Raw genomic sequence first — 26,098 nt, forward strand, 5'->3', positions numbered from 1 at the left:
TAAATGGTCGTTTTGTTGCCACCTCCCCCAATGATTTTAGAAATTCTCCTGGAATGTTATCTATCCCTTCTGCTAAGTCTTCCAAAGCTGTCTTGAATTTTGATTCTAATTCTGTTTCCCCTATCTCTTCTAAATTGACCCCTGTTTCTTCTTCTATCACATGAGACATATCTTCCCCCTCATAGAGGCCTTCAGTGTACTCATTCCACCTATCCACTCTGTCCTCTGCATTTAGCAGTAGAATTCCTGTTGCTCTCTTAATGTTACCACTCTTGCTTTTAATTTCACTGAAGATAGTTTTCACTTTTCTATAAGCTGAGTCTGTCCTACCGACCACCACTTCTTTTTCGATTTCTTCACGTTTTTGATGCAGCCGTTTTGTATTAGGTACCCTACACTTTCTGTTTATTTCTTTCCTAAATGGCTTGTATTCCTGTATTCCCCTGAACATTTTTGTACTTCCTTCTTTATATTCTTTATATTTCTTCTGTTACCCATGGTTTCTTCACAGTTATCTTCTTTGTACCAATGTTTTTCTTTCCAACTTCTGTAATTGCTCTTTTTAGTGACGTCTGTTCCTCTTCAACTGTAGTGCCTACTGAGCTATTCCTTATTGCTGTATCCGTAGACTTAGAGAACTTCTAGTGTATCTCGACATTCCATAGTACTTCTACATACCACTTCTTTGTCTACTGATTCTTCCTGACTAATCTCTTAAACTTCAGCCTACTGCGTTGTGATCTGAGTCTGTGTCTGTTCCTGGGTATGCCTTACAATCCAGTATCTCATTTCAGAATCTTTGTCTGACCATGATGTAATATAACTGAAATCTTCCCGTATCACTAGGCCTTTTCCAAGTATACCTCCTCCTTTTGCAATTTTTGAACAGAGTATTCACTATTACTAGCTGAAATTTATTACAGAACACAGTTAGTCTTTCTCTTCTCTCATTCCTTGTCCCAAGCCCATATTCTTCTGTAACCTTTTCTTCTACTCCTTCCCTTACAACAGCATTCCAGTGCCCCAAGACTATTAGATTTTCGTCTCTCTTCACGTACTGTATTACCCATGCAGTACCGTCATATATTTTCTATCCTCTTTATCTTCAGCTTGCGACGTCAGCGTGTATACCTGAACTATCATTGTCAGTATTGGTTTGTTGTTGAATCTGATAAAACAACCGTATCACTGAACTGTTTGCCCCATGCGGGCCTGCGGGTTAGAATAAGCCCGAGGTATTCCTTCCTGTCGTAAGAAGCGACTAAACAGAGTCTCACACCTTTCAGCCTTTATGTGATGGTCCCCTGTAGGGTTTGACCTCGATTTTTCAAAATCTTCCTGAAGAGCGAGCCAGTTTGGGAAGGGTGCCTTACATGGTGCATCGTGACCATCGTGCATTGAGATCTTAAGCTCACTTTCTCGTCTTGGCATTGCAGTCCCGCTCATCCTCCATCTCTTAGGTGAGGACACCTCCCTGGTTGCGTTTGCCTCCACCCACTATGCAGTGTCGTTTTTTGCTTCGATGATGAACATGGAGTTCTTTGCACCTCATATCCAGCACAGTAGCCAGTCCATTGTGATGGGGCCACCATGTACCCTGTTGGTTGTAGCCCCCTGACTACACAGGGATCGCTCTGCTGATGCCTGCACCGTTAACTCCCCATGTATGCCATGGAGTAGATGCCTGTCACCCTGGAGCATCGGGATTCCCGGCAATGGCCATCCTGCCAGGTGGCCTTTGCTGCAGCTCTGTGGCGCCCGTGGGGAGGTCCCCTGGTCGGAGTGTCATCAGAGCGGATGACATGCTATGAAGCGTACCATGTCATCACTTACTGTTGATCAAACACCAGCTGTCTCTAAGTGTTCCAAGTCTCAGTACAATTCAAGGAAGTATGATCCTAAATTGTTCCCCTCCCTGACCACACCATGGAAGGAGCGCCAGTGTAAGGATGGCAGCGAACCTCATTTGCCGCGGTACCTCGTATTTACGAGAGCTGTTGAGGACCCCTTTGCCTCGATGAAGCCTCAGTTTTCTGTAAAGCATTTAGAGGGAGGTGGAGGGCTTGTCCAAAATGCAGTCAGGGTCATTCTTGATAAAAACAGCCTCCTCCGCCCAGTCATGGGCATTACTTGTTTGTGACAAGCTGAGGGATGTTTCCATTACCAACATGCCTCATAACAGCTTAAATATGGTCCTGGGTGTTATATTCCACAGGGACCTTCTTTTCCAGACTTCAGAATTTTACAGCAAGAAAGGAAAATCATGGAATACAAGACCCTGGGACTGACTGACCTAAACTGAGGCTAAGAGAAAATTTGAGTGCCTACATCCTGTGGCCATGACCTCTTCATATGATGTCGCTACGAGAACAGTTGTAGCCCCATCTGTTCCGTGAGTTCCAGTTGGCTCTCTGAGCCGAAAGACTACACCTGCCCCCTTGATGGTGGGGGGCACTTCCGTCTGTTGCTCCCACACCACCTACCTTGGGAGCACTGTCCACCCAACCATAGGGGACACCAGTCCTTATTTCTCAACTGGAGAAGCGTAAGTCTTCTTCGGCTCCTCTCGCTAGGGGTCCCTTGGGTCACTCCCTTCCCAGGTATCTGCTAGTGGGAAAGATGACACCCACCAGTAGCTGAAGTGCCCAAAAGCAGCTGGTCATAGGGCTTCGTGATCATTATCAGTCCCGAAGACTGAATCAGTGAAGCCCTCCCAGCCAGAGAAACCCAAGGATCAGCGAGAGAAATCCAGGAAGAAGACCCCCAAGACCAAGGGAATTGCAGTGGCACCCACACCACCGCTGCCTACAAGCTCTGTGTTTGGGAATGAGGTGAAGATTCTGGTGTCCGCTGAGGACCTAGATCTCGCCAGACCCTCAGGCACAATGGATACAGCCTGTTCAGGAAATAAGTTGGTGGCAGCAGGTGACCCTGAGACGTAGACTGCCTCATTGAGTGTTTCATGCCTTCCCAGTCTCACACTCACGTCATCCTCCAGTGGAATTGCGACGGCTTTTTACACCACCTGGCTATGGCAACTGTTAAGCTTTACAACTGCTTTCTGCATCGCCCTCCAGGAAACCTGTTCCCAGCAATGCAAACCCCTGCCCTTCGTGGCTACAGGGGATATTACAAGAGCCATAGCGAATATAATTGAGTGTCGGGTGGAGTTTGCATCTATGTCCTGAACTCGGTATGTAGTGAACCTGTGCCCCTTCAAACTCCTCTTGAATCTGTGGCTGTCAGAATACAGACAACACAGGAAATAACTGCAACATATATCTCCCTCCAGATGGTGCGGTACCCCTGAACATATTGGCTGCACTGATTGATCAACTCCCTAAACCTTCCCTACTTTTGGGAGATTTTAACGCCCATAACCCCTTGTGGGGTAGCACCATGCTTACTGGCCGTGGCAGAAATGTCGAAAATTTACTGTCCCTACTCATCCTCTGCCTCTTAAATACAGGTGCCATGACACATTTCAGTGTGGCACATGGACATATTCAACTATTGCTCTCTCAGTTTGCAGTCCTGGCCTTCTCCCATCTATCCACTTGAGAGCTCATGACGACCTGTGTGGTAGTGACCAATTCCTGTCATACCCCCGGCGTCATGCCCATTGACGCCTACCCAGATGGACATGGCCCTATAACCCTATAACAAGGCAGACTGGGTAGCCTTCACCTCTGCTGTCACCATTGAATCTCCCCCACATGGTGCCATCAATGTTGTGCTTGAGCAGGTTCCTACAACAATCGTTTCTGCGGCGGAAAATGCGATTCCTCATTCTCTAGGGTGCTCCTGGCAAAAGACAGTCCCTTGGTGATTGACAGAAGTCGCTGAGGCAGTTAAAGACCGTTGGCAAGCTCTACAGCGACATAAGCAGCACCCTTCCCTAGAGCACTTAATAACCTTTAAGCTACTCCGTGCCCGCATTCGCCTGCTTATAAAATGACAAAAACAGGAGTGTTGGGAGAGGTACGTGTTCACGATTGGGTGCCATATGTCACCTTCCCAAGTATGGATGTAGATCAGACATCTTTTTGGGTACCAGATCCCAACAAGTGTCCCTGGCGTTAACATCAATGCCGTGCTCTCTACCGATGCAAACTCAATTGCCAAGCACTTTACTGAGCACTATGCTCGAGCCTCTGCATCAGAGAACTATCCCACAGTCTTTTGCACTCTCAAACGGCAGATGGAAAGGAAAGTCCTCTCATTCACTGCACTCCACAGTGAACCGTATAACGCCCCATTTACAGGGTGGGAGCTCCTCAGCACCCTTGCACATTGCCCCAACACAGCTTCTGGGCCATATTGGATCCACAATCAGATGATTAAACATCTCTCGTCTGACTCCAAGCGATATCTCCTCATCATCTTCAACTGGATCTGGTGCGATGGTGACTTTCCATTGCAATGGCAGGAGAGCACCATCATTCTGGTGGTAAAAACCCGCTGGATGTGGATAGCTATTGGCCCATCAGCCTCACCAACATTCTCTGTAAGCTGCTGGAACGTATGGTGTGTCGGTGATTGGGTTGGGTCCTGGAGTCACATGGCCTCTTGGCCTCATGTCAGGGTGGCTTCCAACGGGGTTGCTCTACCACTGATAATCTTGTGTCTCTCGAGTCTGCCATCTGAACAGCCTTTTCCAGATGCCAACACCTGGTTGCCGTCTTTTTTGACTTAGGTAAAGGACACGACACGACACGGCTAAATCCTATCCTTGCCACATTGTGTGAGTGGGGTCTCTGGAGCCTGCTCCTGGTTTTTTATCCAAAACTTCCTGTTGCTCTGTACTTTCCACATCCAAGTTGGTGTCTCCCATAGTAACCCCCCCCCTCCCCCTATTCAGGAGAATAACGTTCCATAGGACTCCATGTGTCTATTTTTAGTGGCCATTAACAGCCTAGCAGCAGCTGTAGGGCCATCGGTCTCCCCTTCTCTGTATGTGGATGACTTCTGCATTTCATATTGCTCCTCCAGTACTGGTGTTCCTGAGTGGCACCCGTATTCAGGAGAATAACGTTCCATAGGACTCCATATGTCTATTTTTAGTGGCCATGAACAGCCTAGCAGCAGCTGTAGGGCCATCGGTCTCCCCTTCTCTGTATGTGGATGACTTCTGCATTTCATATTGCTCCTCCAGTACTGGTGTTCCTGAGTGGCACCTACAGGGAACCTTCACAAGACACAGTCATGGGCTCTATCCTACGGCTTTCAGTTTTCAGCTGCAAAGTCGTGTGTCATGCACTTCTGTTGGCATCGTACCATTCATCCAGAACCAGAACTTTACCTTAATGACAATCCACTCACTGTAGTGGATACATATCGATTCTTAGGACTGTTTTTTGACACCTGGTTGTCTTGGCTACCTCACCTTCGTCAGCTTAAGTGGAAGTGCTGGCAGCACCTCAATACCCTCCACTGCCTGAGCAACACCAACTGGGGTGCAGATTGCTCTACACTGCTGCAGCTCTACAGAGCCCTTTTTCAATCCCGCCTTGACTATGGGAGTCTGGTTTATGGTTCGGCGGCACCCTCAGCGTTGTGTTTACTCGACCTAGTGCACCACTGTGGCGTTCACCTAGCGACTGGAGCTTTTAGAACAAGTCCAGTGAGCAGAGTCCTGATGGAGGCCGGACTCCCTGTATTGCGGATCCGACATGCACAACTTTTCCCACCCGTGGCAATTCATTTCCCACATCAGCGGCCCTGGTCAGGGCACACGATTACGGTTCATGTGCGATCCCTTCTCTCCGAACTGGAGTCCTTCCCTTTACCACCTCTACTTGAGGTCCATTCACGTACAGCTCTATGGTGTACACCTCGGCTGAAGCTTCATCTGGAACTTTTGCATGGCGCTAAGGACTTCGATAATCCCGCTGCTCTCCACTGTCACTTCCTCTCGAGTCTTGACATGTTTCGGGGCTCTGAAGTTGTTTACACCGACGACTCGATGGCTGACGGTAATGTTGGCTTCACCTGTGTCCAGAGAGGCCGTATGGAACAGCATTCCTTGCCCACTGGCTGCAGTGTATTCACTGCAGAGCATGTGCCCATATCTCGTGCACTTCAGTACATCCGTTTCTGTTCTGGTGAGTTGTTTCTTCTTTGTTCTGACACCCTGAGCAGCTTACAAGCATTCGATGAGTGCTATGCTCGCCATCCTGTGGTAGCCAACATCCAGGAGTCCATCTCTGCCCTGGAACAGTCCAGCCATTCAGTGATGTTTGTGTGGACCCCAGGACACATCTGAATCCCAGGCGATGAACTTGCCATTAGGCTGGCCGAACAGGCTACGTGGAAACTGCTACTGGAGATGAGCATCTCTGAAACTGACCTGCGTTCTGTCTTACGCCACAAGGTTTTTCGGCTTTGGGAGACAGAGTGGCATAACGGTATGCACAACAAACTGCGTATGATTAAGGAGACTGCAAATGTGTGGAAGTCTTCCCTGCGGGCTTCTCACAGGGAATCGGTTGTCCTTTGTCAGCTCCGCACTGGCCATATGTGGCTCATCCATGGTTACCTCCTCTGTCGCGAGGGCCCACCTCGGTGTCGCTGTGGCTTGCGAATGACGGCCGTCCATATCTTGCTGGACTGCACACTTTTAGCCGCTCTGTGGCGGACTTTTAACTTTCACAGCACCCTGCCTTCAGTGTTGGGCGACAGTGCCTCAACAGCAGCTTTAGTTTTACGATTTATTCGTGAGGGTGGGTTTTATCATTTGATCTGAGTTGTAGCACATCCTTTGTCCCTCTGTGCCCTACACCCTAGGGCTTTTAGGGTGGAGGTTTTAATGTGTTGCAGAGTGGCGGGCTTCTCCTTTTTTATTCTCATGGTCAGCCAGCCATGGTAATCTGCTTTCTTGTTTTTAATGTCTTCTCTCTGTTTCTTGCGTCTCTCTGTGGTTTTCTTAACCTGTTTTGTCCTTGGGGTGTTTGTTGACCTCCTGTCATTCTTCTGGTTCTTCCTTTCTCCTGTTATTGTGCCTTACGTCTTCTTTGTTTCCTTCTTTCCCTTGGGTAATTGTTCTACTGGGAACAAGGGACTGATGACCTAGCAGTTTGGTCCCCCCCCCCCCCCCCCTGCCCCCCAACCCTTGTCTTCTTTCTGTTTTACTTCACTGACCTACTATATCTAGATTGAGCCTTTGCATTTCCCTCTCCAGACTTTTTAGCTTCCCTACCATGTTCAGGTATCTGACATTCCATGCCCCAGCTTGTAAAACATTATCATTTTGTTGGTTATTTAACCTTTTCTCTTGGTCACCTCCCTCTTGGCGTTCCCCTCCCAGGGATCCTAATGGGGAACTTTTCTGGAATCTTTTGCCAATGGAGAGATCATGATGACACTTTTTCAATTATAGACCACTTGTCCTATGGATACAAGTTACCAAACAATGGAAAATCCAGGACGGAATGTAACAATATTATGAAAAGGAAAGTTGCTACACACCTTATAGTGGAGATGCTGAGTAGCAGATAGGCACAACAAAAAGATTTTTACAATTAAAGCTTTTGTCTGTTAGTGTGAGTTGCATTTGTGTGTGTCTGTGTGTGTGTGTGTGTGTGTGTGTGTGTGTGTGTTGTTGTTGTTGACGAAGGCCTTAATGGCCGAAAGCTTTAATTGTAAAAGTCTTTTTATTGTGCCTGTCTGCAACTCAGCATCTCTGCTGTATGGTAGATGCAAGTTATGTGTCTTTAATGCAGTTGTTTCCATTGACTTCTGCATCCTCATGCCATTGATCATTGTAGATTCTTCCAACTGTAGGGGCTGTTTCCCACCCCAAGGGCAAGAATGTGCCGTGAACCTCCGTCCGCCCTCTTTGACAAGGCCATTGGCAGAATGAGGGTGACTGCTTATGCCAGAAGTCTCCTGCTGCCAATGCTGATTATTAATCAAAATTTAAGCGGTGGCAGGTTTCTGTACTACTGTCACTAATGACCTCATTGTTAGTGAGAGGGCAAATCTGTCCCTTGATAGTATCAGTTTTCGCTTCACAAGACATTTCTTGGCTTACAGGATGGTGTGTGCATTTAATAACATTGGAGTCACAAGCATTCTACTCATGTGGTGATAAGTCACATAAATCTAACATTTTTCTACACAGTACATTGACTATAGTTTTCATGTTCATTGACTTGATAAATTCCCCAGGTGCATTAGTTCAGAGTAGGTTATATGTATAGGGATTTTTAGAGTGTTGTGCGTACTGGAATAAAAATCAAGAGGTTAATTATTCATTTACGTTACTGTTCTTACTACCCACAGTTACTGTCGAAGATCACTGTTTTTATGATGAGACAATAATTACTTTGAAATAGATATGAGATACTTGAAAATTTTGCTTTATCTTTCTGAATGTCATTCAAGTATTTTTCTAGCAATTCCCATTTGTATATGAAGTTGTATGATTAAAGGTTTTTTCAGCTTGCAACAAACTAACGTAACTTTGTTTTAACATGTTGTAGGATCAAAACTGTGATGATGCTGAGCCTCTCATCAAACGACCAACAAGGTAATCATATGTTATTCATAATCAAAATTATAGTATGTAATGATATGAGGCATTCAGATTTAATTTAGTGTGTACTACTGAATTCTCATGTACTCCTCACAGACTCAGGTGTGCAAGCATACAGTGTTAGTTGCGCAAGTGGAATATCGACTTTTGTAATATATTCTTGTTCTTATGGAATAGAGCTTTGTTGTGGAAGGCAGTTGTTCCTATAGTGATCTAAATATTGTCTTGATTTAACAACAACAACAACAACAAAAATCTCAAAGACAAAACAGCAGCACCAAGTAAAGGTATAAAACCTGATTTTCCTATATTACTCTGTCTCTTTCATTCTGAATAACTGCTTTGTCTTGTCTTAGATAATATCTTTTCTTCCAAACCTTACCTGTTTTTGACTGAAAGAAGAAACTCTCAATCCCTCGCTCAAGTACCATTTCAGATATTCTAAATGTTAGTCTTCTATCCATGCACCATAAATTTCATTTTGTAATTTTGGTTCTCATATTTTACTTTGATTTTGAATAAGAAGTACCTCAACATACCCTTAGCCAGGTTTGCTGGGTAAAAAAGAAATTAAGACAAACAAAGACATTTGGGGATATAATATTACGTACATAAGAGTCATCGTGTTACACTGATGGATAACAAGATGGTTTTCTGTTACATCTGATTACAATAGTAATGCTCAATGCTGTTTGTAGAATTGTACAGTAGTTGTATAGCTTTGTGCAGGTCAGTTTTGGCATCAAGTTATTCAAGTAACACATCATTTTTCATGTTGATTCCTGGATTCTCTTGATTAAGTTCAGCTCTATTACAGATTTATAATTAATGTAAGGCGTTATGCACAAGAGTAAATGTAAAGCTTTTAACAGTAATACCTGTCAATGCAGTGATGTACGTGAAGTTAACACCGAGGGACTCTGATGTTAATGTTATGATGAACATTAAATCTTCTCACAAAGGTAATTTTCGGTAGGACATGCTTTGATTGTCTTATTTACCTTGTTTGTTAGGTTTGGTTAGACGTTCAACTTTTTACTAACGGCTGTTTTCAGTTGAATTGTGTGATAAAGGACATGTGTTGCTCCATATTGTTAACATTAGCTTACCTTCTCTTTTTCTCCTGTTTATATGTTTTAATTTCATTGTCCAGTAGCAAGGAGACAAATCGCCTGACCATTACATACCTTCGAGATGCAAATTTCAGTACTGATTATAAGACACAATTAGAAGCAGATTAAAAAAGCTACTCTGAGCATTTGCAACTATTATATAGTTTCAAAAGGATGTTTAGGTTTCTCAGACGACATAATGTAAGGGACCCACCAGTTGTGAGAATGAGAACTAAATAAATTTGGGAGGGAGATGTTATGGGAGCCTGAGTCCAGGAAGCTGACAGAATGTGAGAATATGTAAGTAAATAACTTCTCACGTATGGAATTCAGGGAAACTAGAGCTTGCTGGGAGGATCCAAATGGCTTGTATCATGTAACAAACACTCAAGTCTTGAGAGTCATGCTGTTGAACATGTTCAGTAGCTGGCTACTGGGTCTCCCCATGACAGACAGTTATTTCAAGTTTATTCGTGTATTCAGCCAATTTAGTTGTGGTTATTCTGATATAAAACATTGTGAAGTGAACACATGCTAATTAGTAAACAACGTGCACGTTCTCATAAATCTCATCATGAAGAGAGTCTTGTGGGACATGGAATGAATCAAGCCATACATTAACAGGTGGTAGCAGCCATTGTAGACAACATCTGTAAAGACTACTAACAAGAAGTAATGGCTAGTACTAGCCTCCTCATACTGATAATTCTGGGAATTTTGTTATATATGTTTAAACAATGGAAAATCCAGGATGGAATGTAACAATATTATGACAAGAATAGCGGAGATTCAGAGAGCAGATAGGCACAACAGAAGACTGTCAGGAAGTGAGCTTTCAGCAAGCAAGACCATCTTCAAAATTAGTCATCCCCCCTCCACACACACACACACACACACACACACACACACACACACGACCACAGTCACTGGCATCTGAAGCCAGACTGTAAGCAGCAGCATGTGTGTGTGTGTGTGTGTGTGTGTGTGTGTGTGTGTGTGTAATTTCAAAGAAGGCATTGTTGGCCGAAAGGTCGCTTTCCAACAGTCATTTTGTTGTGCTTGTTTGCGACTCAGCATCTCCACTACTCCACTATAAGGTGAGTAGCAACTATATCCTTTTCATAATATTGTCTAGTATATGTTTATGTTTATTAGGAGAAAAATTGCTGCTTTGAAAAAGGCCACTGCTCCTTGCGTTGTACTACTCATCTGCTGCTGTTATCTAATGCTTCAAACAAATCATGTATATTACTTTACACAGAGTACTAATAGTTGTTTATGTATCCCCAAAGCCAAGAACTGAAACAAGGAGGAGGGAGAGGTAGGAGGCAGGAAGAAGGGTTGGAAGTGAGTAGGTAGTGACTTGAAAGGAGGCAGCTGGTTTGCTGGCTAGGAATGAGGGAGGGAGGAATGGCAGTTGTTCAGACTGGGAGTGTGATGCACAGGTGCCAAAGACGGTGAGGAGCGGCGCATGGCAAAGGTAACATGGAGATGTGTATTGGGAGGTGGTGATTGACACTGGTGGTGGAGGGAAGCATCCAGAGGGCCTGGGTTGTGAAGCAGCCATTGAAACTGAGCCTGTTTTGCAAAGCTGCATATTTTGCCACAGGGTGGTCAACTTTGTTTTGTGGTGGCCATTCATTCTGATGGACAGCTGGTTTGTTGTCACACTAACAAAAACTTGTGCAGTGATTGCGGCAGAGTTTGTATATGATGTGACTGCTTTCACAGGAATCCGTGGCTCTGGTGAGATAGGGCAAGTTTGTGACCAGACTGAAGTAGTACTTAATGGCTGGATTGGGCAGGTCTTGCACCTTGGCCTTCACAGGGATATGATACCCATGGCAGGATGTTGGGAGTAGGAAAGGCATAAGGATTGACTAAATTTTTTTGCAGGTTGGGTGGGTGACTGAATACCAACACCATCTACCCAACAGTTCCTCTTCTGTTCTATCCCTCCCCCCCCCTCTCCCCCCTGTAAATTCATGTCCCCATGTCACCTTCCTGGTGCTCGTCCCCATACCGGCTCTGGCACCCATCTATCACATGCCTAACCCATGCTCATGTCACCCCACCACCTCCCTCACTCATTCCCAGCCAGCAAACCACCTGCGTCCCTCCAGGCCACTACCTACCCCCCACGATCCTTCCCCTCCCGCTTCTCTCTCCCTCTACCCATGTAACATGATGCTTCTTCCATCTGACCAGGTCACCTGCCAAACTGTAACCACAGCATTGTGCATCCAGCTGGCACTACATAGGGGCACACATGCGGGTCTTTGCGTGCATGTGTGTGTGCGCGCGCGCTTGTACACACACACACACACACACACACACACACACACACACACACACACACACATTCTAACTCAAGAAAGGACTGATTCTGAAAACTAGTAAGTTTTGTTTCTCTTTTGTGTGTGCCTGTCAATGACTCAATGCCTGTGCTATTTGATGAGAGGTCCCCTTTACATTCTATCAGAATTCTACTAATTCACTTTGCTGAGCTGAACTTGCCTGCTTAGTTGGAATCTGTTAGCCAAATTTTTGTATCTTGGCATCTGTATAGCTTTTGCTAGTTAAAATATTCTTCTTGAGGCATTTTCTTAACATTGTCCATTTGTGAGACAGGTATATGTATCTCGATATCATCAGTTTATCTGTTGGTAATGTCCTCTTTACTTAAAAGCACATAAAGTGGCTAGAACAATAAATCTTCTATATGTATACTATTCAATTTGCTCACTGCATTCCACATTTGATTAATTGGTCCAGAGAGAGACCGAAGATAGAGTTATGTATCTCTGATATCAATAAAGTAGTGTATATATGAACAGCAAAAGTAACACTGCTGAATGGAATATGTCAAACATATATATTTTAATAAATATTGTTGAACATGAATAATTCCATTTGTGACAACGGATCACACAAAAGAATGTATTCTTTTACTTTTTGAAAATATCTGGGAATTTTCAGTTTACTGCACGAAGTCTACCAGTAGCTTGTTATTTTGGTCCAGAATGTAAAACTACATTGTCAGCTTCAGATAAGAATGCACAGTCCATAGAAAAATTGTTATGCTCCTAGAATGGTGGTTGTGAATTGCACAGTTCATCCTATATTCAGTGTTATTACATTATTCATTTTTTGGATTTGCAGCTCGTGTATTTTTTTCTGTGATTGCAGTTAAAATTATTGGATACAGGTTCCACCTTTTAAGCGAAACATTATTTTTTCTTGTTACTTGAACATGTTTTGGCATCTCTGTGGCATCATCAGTGGGTTTTGTTTATTGAAAAACTGTAAAAAGTTAACAGATGACAAGCTATCTTTGTGGGACAAAACCGTATAATGTAAAATCCAGGTAAGGAGAAATATTGCATTTAGGCCTCATTTTGTTAGATCAGCTACAGCCAGAATACAGTTTTTCAGTAAGCAAAACCCACTGATTATGGCACAGAAGTGCCAAAACATGTTTGGGTAACAAGAAAAAATGGTGTTAGCATAAAAGGCAGAACCTATATCGAATAATTATTATTTTATTTTATTTTATTTTATTTTATTTGTCTTTATTCACCCAAGGATCATCTCACAATGATAGATGATTTGTCAAGATAATGCAATGCAAGTCATTAGGACAAAATATACAACGTGTGTAACATGCTTTATGACAGTAGGACAGGTAGCCTATGGGAATAGGATAGATGGTCAGCTGTGATCTTGATTAAGGATTGGCCTTAGTGCTCTAGGAAAACCATGGAAAAACCCAAATCATTGTGGCAAGACAGAACCTCTCCATCCTCCCGCATATAACAGTAGCACTGCCTCATTTGGTAATTCCCTGTTGTGTAATGTTTCTGGAGTTACAAAGAATTCATTTCAAGTAACTTGCAATATAAGACAAAGATTTGTTCTTCACTGCCCACACACTGAGGATGCCAGCTGATGACTCCTGGATTGTTTCTGATTACTGGCAATGTAAAACAGTTCTGCTCTTCGCATACACACACAGTAAGGCACCCACTGATGATTCGTAGACTGTGAAGACCTTGCTGTGCCCCTTACCTCACTTCTACACTCCATATTCAACTACGCACAGTTTTCCACTTGGAAAACTAAGCCATTCGACATTACTATCATGCATTTTACATCTTGACACATGATTCTTATGAAAGCAGGAAACCATAAACATGTATTGAAATGTAACAGGGTACTTTAGCTGTCCCCTTTCGCTACTGACCACTATTCTGAGTGTTGTTAATAGAGACTGGGTTATATGCATCATAAAAACCCCATAAAAATGCTTAAAATGCATGAAAAGTGTTAAAATATGCAAGATCAAATAATAAAAAAACATTGTTGTTACTGTGTGCATTATATCTCCAAAGTAGAACTTGTGCTTATCAATTACATGGGAGAATGCCAGCCATGTGAAAAATTGGTACATTTTGAATACTGGTATCATTATCTGAATACTTTCAGATACAGTTGAAGAAGGGAGCCTTTCTGGGATTATTTTCTAAAAATTTGCAAGGATTATTTTCTAAAAATTTGCAAAATGGGGACCATACCATGTTTCAAGACTTGTTCCTTCTTTGCAATTGTTGCCAGTAACAAGTGGATGTGATGCGAGTGAGTTGCAGCAAAACAATCAATATGTACAGGACCAACTTTGAGATACATCACACACAGAGGGGCATGCTCAAAAACTCCATGATATTTTATTTAAAAAAACGACATACAATCATGAATTTTTTTTTGAACAGCATTAACTTTTAATTAACACTATTGAACCAAAGCATAATTTACAGTTTATTTCAAATTTTTCTGCTATTGTAAACATAAATGACAAAGTACTGTTCCAAATGTTTGGTAGTAAGATTGTGTCTTTGATCACTCAAAACATTTTTATAAGCAGAAAAGGACCGTTCTACATCAACTGAGGTAACTGGGCAGAATTTGGGTGCTGTGTTGGTACTTAATGTTCCCGGTAAAAGGTCACCAGTCCCATTAATAAAACTATCAATTTGGCACAAGGGTTCAAAGTCTGGGTTATTGTTTAAAATGTTTTCAAACTTTTCTTTAAGTTTTCTTGGGAATACTTCCGGCAGGGAGGAGTTCTCTAGAATAATTTAATTCATTGACCGAATAGATTCATACAATGCCAAACCTTGAGTTTCAGGCTTTTTAATACTTGTAGGTATATGGGGAAAAAATGAGTGCTAATCACAGCAATGTCTTTTTTAATACCGGCATCATTAAAAGCTTCCTTGCACTGGCAAACTACCAAAGTCTCTGCACTATCAAAGTCATTTACTACCCCTCTAAGGCCTCAAAATGTTCATTGTAAAACAACACAACTTCAACCCATGTACCGCAACGACCACTGGTTCGGCGGGTAAAGGCACATTTGGTAGTTTTTCTTTGTAGGAGCCTTTAGACACACTTCCTTTGTGGATGAAATCATTTTAATTATATTCACAAATGTGGAATGTACTTCTTCAGCAAGTCGATATACTCCATGAGCAAAGCACGTCACATGAATCAAATTGGGATAAAAACACTTGGAGGGCTTTTCCTGCATTGATCATATAGGGAGCAGTATCTGAAATAAACACAAATGCCCTTTCATCTGTAGAAGATTCCGGGAATATTTTTCTAATACCCTCATTCACAAATCTGGTGATTGTAGAATTGTTTACTTTTTCAAGTTCTTTGCAGCTCGCTAAATAGGAAAAAGAAGGCTCTTCCTTTAAAACACCAACAGTTCAATTTGCAATGTTACAGTGACAAGTGTCTGTAGTTTCGTCAACTGAAATCCATATAATGCTGTCCTTGAGTTCATTACACATTTCTTTCAGTATGTCAGTATGTAATTTTTATGCAATGTTGATTCATTTGGTACATTTTGATTTAAGCAATATTTGCACAGGAAGCCTTTGAGGATAGTGTTTGTAAGTTTGTGAAGAGGAATTTTGCTTGCAATGAATGCTTCACAAAGATCCACGTTAAACTGACTTTTTTGGTTACCTTTGGACAAATCCCTGCTACTGCAACTTTCTGCTGTCAGAAGTTGTCTTCGTGGCCCTTTCTTCTGCATTCCTGTGATACGAAGACTTGTCTTGATGTGCTGGTCTATTTGAAACTTTCTTTTGCACAAAATATTTTTCTCACAAACTCGACAATATAAAACAATTTTGTCATGTGTAAATGTTCCAGGAGTGTCAGCTATCCATGAAACGCTTAACTGAAACAATGGATGTGCAACTAAAAGCTTGCGCAGTTTAATTTTATTGTTGTCGACGCGTACGATACAACAGCAGAGGGGTTTAACCAGGGGCATGGGCACAGGAGCATTGACTCTGTCTGCCTGTTCCTGTTCCTCTTCTGTAATGATTTCGCTAGGCAGTGGCCTCTCGGTTAGCGATTACATAGGTCGCGGTCAATCTGTGAGACATCAAAACTAAATTGTGCTAGAGACTGCCCATTTAATTTTAAAAATATTGTAAATATGGAGTGATAAATTGCATCGTCACTAGATTTTAGTTGAAATAGGCAATAACTAGTGAAAAGGAGTCAAATATGCAAATACTTACAATGCCGTCTCTAGTTGTTATTCTCAAATATATATGTTGGTACTTACGTGAAGAACCCCTTTGTTGCTGAAGAGGCTTCTGCAATATATTAAGTTACCAACTTTTCACGATGTTCTTACAGTATGCTTCTGTAGAGTAATTACTTTTTTGACAGTTGCCCCAGAAGATTATTCTACAGGACAGTATTGAGTGAAAGAATGCTACCAACATTCTTTAGTGTGATCCACTATCACAAATTGAATTATTCGTGTTCAACTATATTTATTAAAAATATATGTTTGGCATATTCCATTCAGCAATGATTACTTCTGTTGTTTATATGTACACTACATGATTGATTTCAGAAGTACGTAACTCCATCTTCAGTCTCTCTGTTGACCAATCAATCAAATGTGGAATACTTTGAGCAAATTAAATAGTATGCATATAGAAACTTTATTGTTCTAGCCACTTTATGTGCATTTAAGTAAATAGTGAAGTACCTACAGGTAAACTGAAGTCGATGTACATATACCTGTCTGACAAACAGACAGGTGAAAAAACGTAATTCAAGACGAATATTTGAGCTATGCCAAGATACAAATACCTGGCTAACCGTAACCAGTTTCAGTCCACAATTGCCTTTTTCAGGTGCCACAACAGTAAAAATAATAAAAAATAATAAAAAGCCTATATTAAGACCTTAAAACAAGTAAAACTGTTTATACTAGTTGTACTCATGAGTTAAAAAATATACAGTTTTAACACATCTGGATCATGCCTATGGGTCATGGACAGCATTCGGTGAATGGTGGATGGGGAAGTCCTCACCGGTTTACCGGCGGACTTGAGTGAAATAAAATAGCTCATGCGGACCAAACACACCCTCTGCAGTTAACAACCATAGTTGTAAATCGGAGCTTGCTCCATCTAAGGCTGAAAACCTTCAAAAGTCAAAAATGGAAAGGTCTTTTAGGAAAAAAATTCCACCGTCCTGCTCATAAAGGCAGGAAGAGGTTACATTGGATTCGGTGGGTAGTCAATTAGAAGACAACAATGAATCGGGGTGTTTGCAACCATCAAAATGCACACTAAAACACAAAAAGAAGATTAAACATGAGCAGATAAATTATATAGCAACACAAAACATAAACTCACTACTTCAGACCGGAAAACTCAAGGAGCTCAGAGATGAACCAAATAAACAAAAAATTTTAATAACAGGGATCCAAGAAATGAGAAACACCACAGAGGACCCATTCGAATCACAAGGATACAGAATTTATAATGGGAAACCAGGACCGAGGGCAATGAAACAATGTCCCCAGTTTGGAACAGGGTTTTTAGTAAACATAAAAATAATAGATTCAGTAATGGATTTCCAAGCAGTATCACCGAGAATTGCGACTCTAAGCTTTAAAACAATGAATAAAACCTATACAATAATAAATGATCATGCCCCAACAGGAGTATCACCTCTCCTCCTACTATGACAGCATAGTAGGTTCGTGAATGGAGTATTATGTTTGTAGAAAATATAATATTGTGTGACTAGTTGAACAACTGTGATACCAGAGTGTATAAATTTTCTATTTTGTATAGGTATTTTATACCTTTTATGAGATGTGATGTAAATGGGAGGGTTTGTGTAAGTTTTGAAAGGGGTGGGTATTGTAAAAAAAGCATGGTTTATAAGAGCAAATAAATCATGGCTAGCTCAAAACACACATCACACCTTTCAGACAACCCTCGCAAACAAGTGTGCCTGATTTTTCACCATTTGCCGTTTTCATAGAGTTGCTAAGATTTCCTTCGGGGACCTCAAGGGTGAAGGTGGGAATGTCTATTCTGTAGGAGACGATTTAACACCAAACCTCCTCCAGCGTCTCACTCAAGTACCTGAGAGGTAGGGATCCTGGGGAAGAGAGATGAGAAGGGTTTCCTGTCATTGGGGCTATCTTCTTTCTCTTCTTCGATCTTAGCGACCACATCTATTTTTTTCCTTTCTTACTTCTCATTTTGAGGACTTATCTATTTTTTCCCTCTTTCCATATTCACTAACTTTTGTCGCTGAAGTCCTTTCTTGTTTCTGTGGTTTCTAATAACCTATATCTTATCTTCATATAAGAAGGTCGAAGAATCAGACTACATGAACACACATCTGCATACACACACAAATAGATTTAGACACAAACATTGAAATTACAGACTAAAAAGCCTGTCACAATGTGAGAATCGCCAGGTATTGTAGGGGGTGGATATACACACAGGGAAATATGCGTGCGCGCGCGCGCACACTCTCTCTCTCTCTCTCTCTCTCTCTCTCTCTCTCTATGACAATTACACATTGCATATGTATATAAGAACTACGACGATTCTACATCAAGTATACATAAGAAAGAGAATGTAAGCAAGTGTGGAATTAATCATGATAGTCATTTAAGAAAAGTCAGTGCAATAAGTACTTTGATGAATTGTGGGATAGTGGGACTTGAATAGTGTATGTAGACATATTATCTACTGAGAGTATAGAAATTGAGAAGTAGAGGAGGACTCTAGGGATTGAATGATGCATTAAAAAGTGAATGCGAAGTGTAAAATAGATTTGTATCCTTGCCAGAGAATACTTAATTATAGTATACATAGAAGTGTATACTAGGGTAATGAACCGTGAGGCCTACTCAGAAAGGATAAGGGGGCGTACCCGGCATTTGCTAAGTACATAGGGCAGGTGTACTTACATGGAGATAGGACGACCTGTGGCCCAAAAAATAGTGATGTTTTATTAGGGGCATACCTACCAGAATGGAAAGAGGAACTGCTTTCATAACGTCAATCCACAAGCAAGGTATAGGTACTGATCCTAGGAGAAGGGGACAGTATCATGACAGAAGTCACAAATTTTATAGGGGTTATTCTGGAAAGTTTGAATTCTGTGCTCAACTAATATTATTATGTTTCATGAAAGTTTGTGAGTGTCAAAAGAACATTTTCATTTTGCCCAGAGTTCCTCCAAGCTACAGAACATAGTAAGAATAGTACATACCAAGGAAAGGTAGTACAAAAGATGAGAACAGAAAATAGATTACTCATGTGTCATGAACACCTGGAATTTATGATTGGAAATAAAGAAGGAGTCCTCACAATTCCTAAATACTAGTGAAGAGCTGACTAAAAACTTGAGTGAATGCTCATGGCTTAATATTAAAGTTGGATGAGAGAGAATAGCGAAGTAGTAAGTGAAAGATTATTCACGGTTATTGAAAGAAAAGAAATGTATACTGTTAAAATATGAAATTGTTATTATATGTGATATTATTTACATAATGATTATGTATAAAATATCGCGTGTTTGATCTGAGGGGACGGATATGTAGTGTTTCAAGCATTTCTGCTTAAATTCTTGAATCACTCAGCCTTCTACTGTCTCAAACACACAGTATTATAGATATGAGCATGAGAGAGCGGAATCCTACCTACTGCGTGTCACATGTCTGTGTGTGTGTGCAGGTTTACGTTCAGTTGCAGGAAGAATGTAGACGCAGTAGTTGAACAGCACCGACAAGTACCTGTCAGGCAGAAAATGGATGTTTAGTGAGTGTGTACGAGAGGACCATGGAGTATTTATGTAACTCTGTGAGAATAGTGTCAGTGGCTATTGTTAGTGAAAAAAGAACTCTAAAAAACTCTTAATCCAGACTTGCTAGAGGCAAGACATGTTTATGATTTCAGTGTAATAGAGTCATGGTTATTAAACCAACTCTGTTGTAAATGTAACTTAATTGTTTCTAATGTGAGATGACACGGGTGACTTACAGGAAGTCGAATGTTTATGTGAGAGTGTGAATTTTGTTCTTTGTGGAGGTTGAAATATACCGATAGTGAACTAAAAGTAATCTTCGAGTACCTCCTTATTTCAGAAGTAAAGAGGGAGTCTTAGAGGTTCGTTTAACTAGAATCATCCTTTGGAGAAGAAGTTTATAGAGATTCCAGCAGCCGCCTAACCAGCGAAGAAGATCGTCTGCGCACTCCCAAGTAAGTCAACTCATATAAATGAGGTGGGAAGGTAGCATACATACACTTCACACACTCTTCTGTCGTGAAAAGTGTTAGAAACTGACACCTCAGAAGAAGACATCTCGGTTGCAGCCTTTCTGCCATAGATCCCCACAGCGACAGACAGAACGAGCCACAAGTCCGCAAACACAGCATAAAGGCGGTTTAAAAACCAACCAAGAAGATAAGTGTGTTTCAGATCAACAAAGGACATAAGGGATACATGTGCAAAGCTGGAAATATCTTATATACCTTGTACATGTGCAAAAGTCATTCTGACATTGACTGGATGATCCACCAACACCAGGATCACCCAACATAAACAGCATTGCGGGCTGGGACAGTTGGAGAAATCAGCTATGGTGGATGGAGCATGCTCTGTATGTAAAATTTCTAGACACAGAAGTTCTTGTTGTGGAGAAGTCCTACCATACTCCCATTCAGGGAAGCCATAGAAATCCACAAACATAACAATGGCTTCAATAAGAAAAGGGAAAGTCTCAAGTTAACAGATCTTGGATTCACATGCTGCAGCAAATAACCATTGCAGGTAGCAAGAGGAGAACAGTAGGGGAAATGAGAAGTGAAAAACCCTTGGATGTTGGTTCAGCAAGTGCATGTGACCTCCAGCTACAGACTAAGACTACAGTCCACCACCAGTAAATGGAAGGTGAAGCTTTGACACTGCCAGCCACTCATTCTGGTGCTGATGTACTGGTGACAGCAGCAAACAACCAATGTTGAACTGTAAATTACAAAATCTGTTTGATAGCAATGGAGGACAGTACACTAATATGTGGTGTGCCTTATACAGGGTGTTAATTTTAACTAAAACATGAAATATCTCAAAAACTACACATCGGATCAAACAAAGTTGTAATTTCAGTGTTGTTTGCCTGAGAGGTGGACATCTAGTGATACCACACTCTACCCCCCACACCACCACATACATGGGTGATGGTGGGACAACTTTTAAATCTCCAATGTGAATCCCTGATTTGTATTGCAGATTATATTTTGTGGTGAAATCTACATATGCTTTTATTCTTCACTTCGCTAGAGGTGGCAGTTTAATCTGAGGAATAGAAATGGGAACACAATCGTAATATAAGACATGCTACTCGTTGGTCCTTGGATATCCAGTGACACGTGGGACGCCACCTCCATGCTGCAAGAGTAGGACAGGCCAGTATTTCGTAACTTCTGATTGGAAAACCCATTCGCAACGTTGTATTCCTCTGACATATTCATCAGGGGATTACTCAGTGCACTACTGTGGTCTTGGTTGTAGTGGAATGCTACCCTTCTTTTCCAGTTAAATTGTCCAAACATAGCACCATCCATTCAATGCACTTAGTGAGCCTCTTTTCAAATGACCGTACACAGGACAGAAGCATATCTGCAGGAATGTCAGCACAGACGTTTCTGATGCACTCGATCATATCTTCACGGCCTGTTGGCACACCTTATCTTTTAAATATCCCCACAGAAAAAAAATCTGGCAATGTCAAATCCAGCGACCTAGCGCTTTAATTAATGGAGCCACCTCTGCTGATTCACTGACAAATGTAAATATGGTATAACACCTTCCATGCTCAGTTGCCTAATCCACTGGCCACCCGTCATGCTCAAACCACATATGCTGTCGAATGTCCGGGGCAACATCCTGCAGTGGTACTGGTAGTCCCTGTTCCAAAAATGTACATTATTTGCTTCCATTCAACATGCCATTGATACCGGATCAATGAGTTTGTTCCATAAGATAGAACACCAAACCTTAACCGACCAAGGAAGTTGATAGTTAGCCTGCAGTAGCTAGTGGGGATTGTCTACCCTTCAGTCATGCATGTTAGGCCAGTTAACGCCACCATGGTTTTTAAATATAGACTCGTCAGAAAATAGTAACTCGGCAAAGAATGTGGGGGCTGTTTGCATTTGTTGATGTACCAATTCACAAAACGCTACCCAGTTGCGGAAATCGGCACTGTGAAGTTCTTGATTCAGTGACATGTGATACGGATGATACTTGTGAGAGTATAGTATTGTGACAGTACTATCTACAGACATAAAGGAGTAGCAGTGTAATTGCCAGGCACTTATCCATGGGTTGTGCTGCACTGCTGCTAGTACAGCCATTTTATTAACTTCTCCTTTCCTTTTGCCAGTCTGTGTGCTGCCATCAGACATTGAGGCATTCACAACCTTGTAAAAGAAGAAATAAGGGCGAGCTTTCTTTGAAGAACGCTTGGCATATAAGGCAACAGCAGCCTCAACATTTCTCCTACATTCTCCATAAATCAGGATAATTTCAATTTTTTCTTCTGTGTTTACAATGTTCAACGTCCACTTGCATGTGTGTTCTCCATTTGATAGATAGGTGTGCAGGTAATAAACACTGTGCAAGTATTCTAATGTTTAAGAGTCATTATCTGTTCTATGTCTGCACGATACATGAGCTCCGGTCACAGTGTACTGCCTGTTATGATACGCCATAGTTCACTATGTGGCCACAGTAGCATGTCAAGTATTCCCCTGTTCAATATGTCGGAGGGATACAACAAGTTTCCAATTACAAATTTGGAAATACTGTCCTGCCCTGCCCTTGCAGCATGGAGGTGGGGGTCACATGCCATTGGATATTCATGAGCCATTGAGTAGTATGTCGTAAGTTACAATTGTGTATCCCTTTCAATTCCTCTAATTACAGTGCCATCTGTGTTGAAATGAAGAAAATGCTTTAGACAAAATGTATGTAGATTTTGCCGTAAAATCAAAATCTGCTATAAAAAATGAGGGTACACATTAAAAATTTGAAAGTTGCCCCCTGACACACACACACACACACACACACACACACACACACACACACACACACACACACACGGGATAGGGTCGTGAGTCGAGTGTGGCATTGTTTGATGTCTCCCTCCAAGACAAACAAATTGGAACTATAACTTTTTTCATCTAATGTGTAGTTTTTGAGATATTTCAATTTCTTCAGTTAAAATGGACATCCTGTATACCCTCATCAGTTTAGATATCATTCAAAATGTCATTATACAGGGTGTTCCACACACAATCGGTACACCTAATGCCCGAGATCGCTGAGTTCATGTGATGACATTACCAGCAACACAATGCAATTCTGCAGGCATGATGTTGTTAATTGCTCTAGTAATGTTCTGTTTCAGATCGTGAATTGTTCGGGGATTGTCAGCATACACTTTGCTTTTTAGTGTACCCCGTAAAAAAAATCACACGATGTTAATTTGGAGACCCTGGGGGACAGTGGCCTTTACTGACAAGTCTATCTCCAGGGAACACTTTGGTTACATAGGCCATACTTTTGTTGGATGTGTGAGCGGTTGCTCTAACTTGTTGGAATAGTGAATGCAGCTTCTCTGCATCTGTTAGTTGTGCTTAGAAAGAGTCAAAAGGTCTCTAGATATCTGACACTGTTTAAGGTGTAATTGAAAAATATGGGGCCAGTAATGCACGTCGTCGGACAACGCACACCAGCCACCTGTCTTCTCTAAGTGGAGAGGTTCTTCATGCAGAATATGTGGGTTGTCCTGTGACCTGTATCTGAAATTCTGGGAGTTTACATAATCTGACAAATGCAGACCTCATCTGACATAAAGCAGAGTAATCATTAGCAATTGATGTTAACAGCCAGTTACAACAATGAAGTCTCTTTTCCTGATCCTCAAATGTTAACTGTTGCATCACCCTCGCACAGTAGGCTTTTAATTCTACATCTTTTAGTCCATTATGGCACGATGTACAAGATACACCAATCTGCTGTGATAACCTCCTTACCAACTCGCAGGGACTTTTCATAATGTCCATGGAAATTCTGCCTATACGAGGGCAGTTCAATAAGTAATGCAACACATTTTTTTTCTCGGCCAATTTTGGTTGAAAAAACCGGAAATTTCTTGTGGAATATTTTCAAACATTCCCGCTTCGTCTCGTATAGTTTCATTGACTTCCGACAGGTGGCAGCGCTGTACGGAGCTGTTAAAATGGCGTCTGTAACGGATGTGCGTTGCAAACAACGGGCAGTGATCGAGTTTCTTTTGGCGGAAAACCAGGGCATCTCAGATATTCATAGGCGCTTGCAGAATGTCTACGGTGATCTGGCAGTGGACAAAAGCACGGTGAGTCGTTGGGCAAAGCGTGTGTCATCATCGCCACAAGGTCAAGCAAGACTGTCTGATCTCCCGCGTGCGGGCCGGCCGTGCACAGCTGTGACTCCTGCAATGGCGGAGCGTGCGAACACACTCGTTCGAGATGATCGACGGATCACCATCAAACAACTCAGTGCTCAACTTGACATCTCTGTTGGTAGTGCTGTCACAATTGTTCACCAGTTGGGATATTCAAAGGTTTGTTCCCGCTGGGTCCCTCGTTGTCTAACCGAACACCATAAAGAGCAAAGGAGAACCATCTGTGCGGAATTGCTTGCTCGTCATGTGGCTGAGGGTGACAATTTCTTGTCAAAGATTGTTACAGGCAATGAAACATGGGTTCATCACTTCGAACCTGAAACAAAACGGCAATCAATGGAGTGGCGCCACACCCACTCCCCTACCAAGAAAAAGTTTAAAGCCATACCCTCAGCCGGTAAAGTCATGGTTACAGTCTTCTGGGACGCTGAAGGGGTTATTCTGTTCGATGTCCTTCCCCATGGTCAAACGATCAACTCTGAAGTGTATTGTGCTACTCTTCAGAAATTGAAGAAACGACTTCAGCGTGTTTGTAGGCACAAAAATCAGAACGAACTTCTCCTTCTTCATGACAACGCAAGACCTCACACAAGTCTTCGCACCTGAGAGGAGCTCACAAAACTTCAGTGGACTGTTCTTCCTCATGCACCCTACAGCCCCGATCTCGCACCGTCGGATTTCCATATGTTTGGCCCAATGAAGGACGCAATCCGTGGGAGGCACTACGCGGATGATGAAGAAGTTATTGATGCAGTACGACGTTGGCTCCAACATCGACCAGTGGAATGGTACCGTGCAGGCATGCAGGCCCTCATTTCAAGGTGGCGTAAGGCTGTAGCATTGAATGGAGATTACGTTGAAAAATAGTGTTGTGTAGCTAAAAGATTGGGGAATAACCTGGTGTATTTCAATGCTGAATAAAACAACCCCTGTTTCGGAAAAAAAATGTGTTGCATTACTTATTGAACTGCCCTCGTAGTTTCAGGGATCTACACTGTCGGTCACGTATTCCTCTGCACACTCCGAGTAGAAACTACAGCCCTCCATTTCTTGTATAGATCTTGAATAGTGCTGATCATGGGGAGTTTCCTACAAGGATGCTTCACTTGAAACATGTCTTTACATTCTTTGATGTAGCCTGTTTCTGTGTAACACTTTGCAATATTTGTTCACTGTTCTAATGCTAAACACCCCATTTCTGTTACAGTGCAACATTTTGCCAAAATTTCTATGAAGCGGCAATAAATTTCTCACTCTTTATCCAGGTTTTCCAGGGATTCTAAGCCACTTCAGGAGAATGCTGAATGTTCCCACCAACAGAATGAAAATAAGTTTTTCCCTCTGCTAGTAATCAATCTGAGTTATTGCATCGGACTTTAGTTTAGGATAATAACAAACGCCTTTGAAACTTGCTGCCAAATTAAAACTGTGTGTCAAACCTGCCCTCAAATCCAGACATTTATTTATCACTTGCAACTAGCACATACATTTAATCTGTCATGAAGTTTCGTTAAAGTGTACACTATGCAAGAGAATGAATTTTATTTTAGAAAGAACATTGCTTATCATATTTTACTATCAGAACTT

The 26,098-nt window shown here is 41.9% G+C and overlaps 1 protein-coding gene across 1 annotated transcript in view; it reads left to right on the forward strand.

Moving 5' to 3' along the window:
* LOC126257955 (serine/threonine-protein kinase D1) overlaps positions 1–26,098 on the forward strand; it is a 191,641-nt gene that overhangs the window by 91,827 nt on the left and 73,716 nt on the right. The window contains exon 9 of the mRNA XM_049955604.1: positions 8,484–8,530. Coding sequence (XP_049811561.1) covers positions 8,484–8,530 — 47 coding nt within the window. The remainder of the gene's footprint in view (positions 1–8,483; positions 8,531–26,098) is intronic.

The sequence above is a fragment of the Schistocerca nitens genome, chromosome 1 (genome assembly GCF_023898315.1).
Source record: "Schistocerca nitens isolate TAMUIC-IGC-003100 chromosome 1, iqSchNite1.1, whole genome shotgun sequence".
NCBI classification, from domain to species: Eukaryota; Metazoa; Arthropoda; class Insecta; order Orthoptera; family Acrididae; genus Schistocerca; species Schistocerca nitens.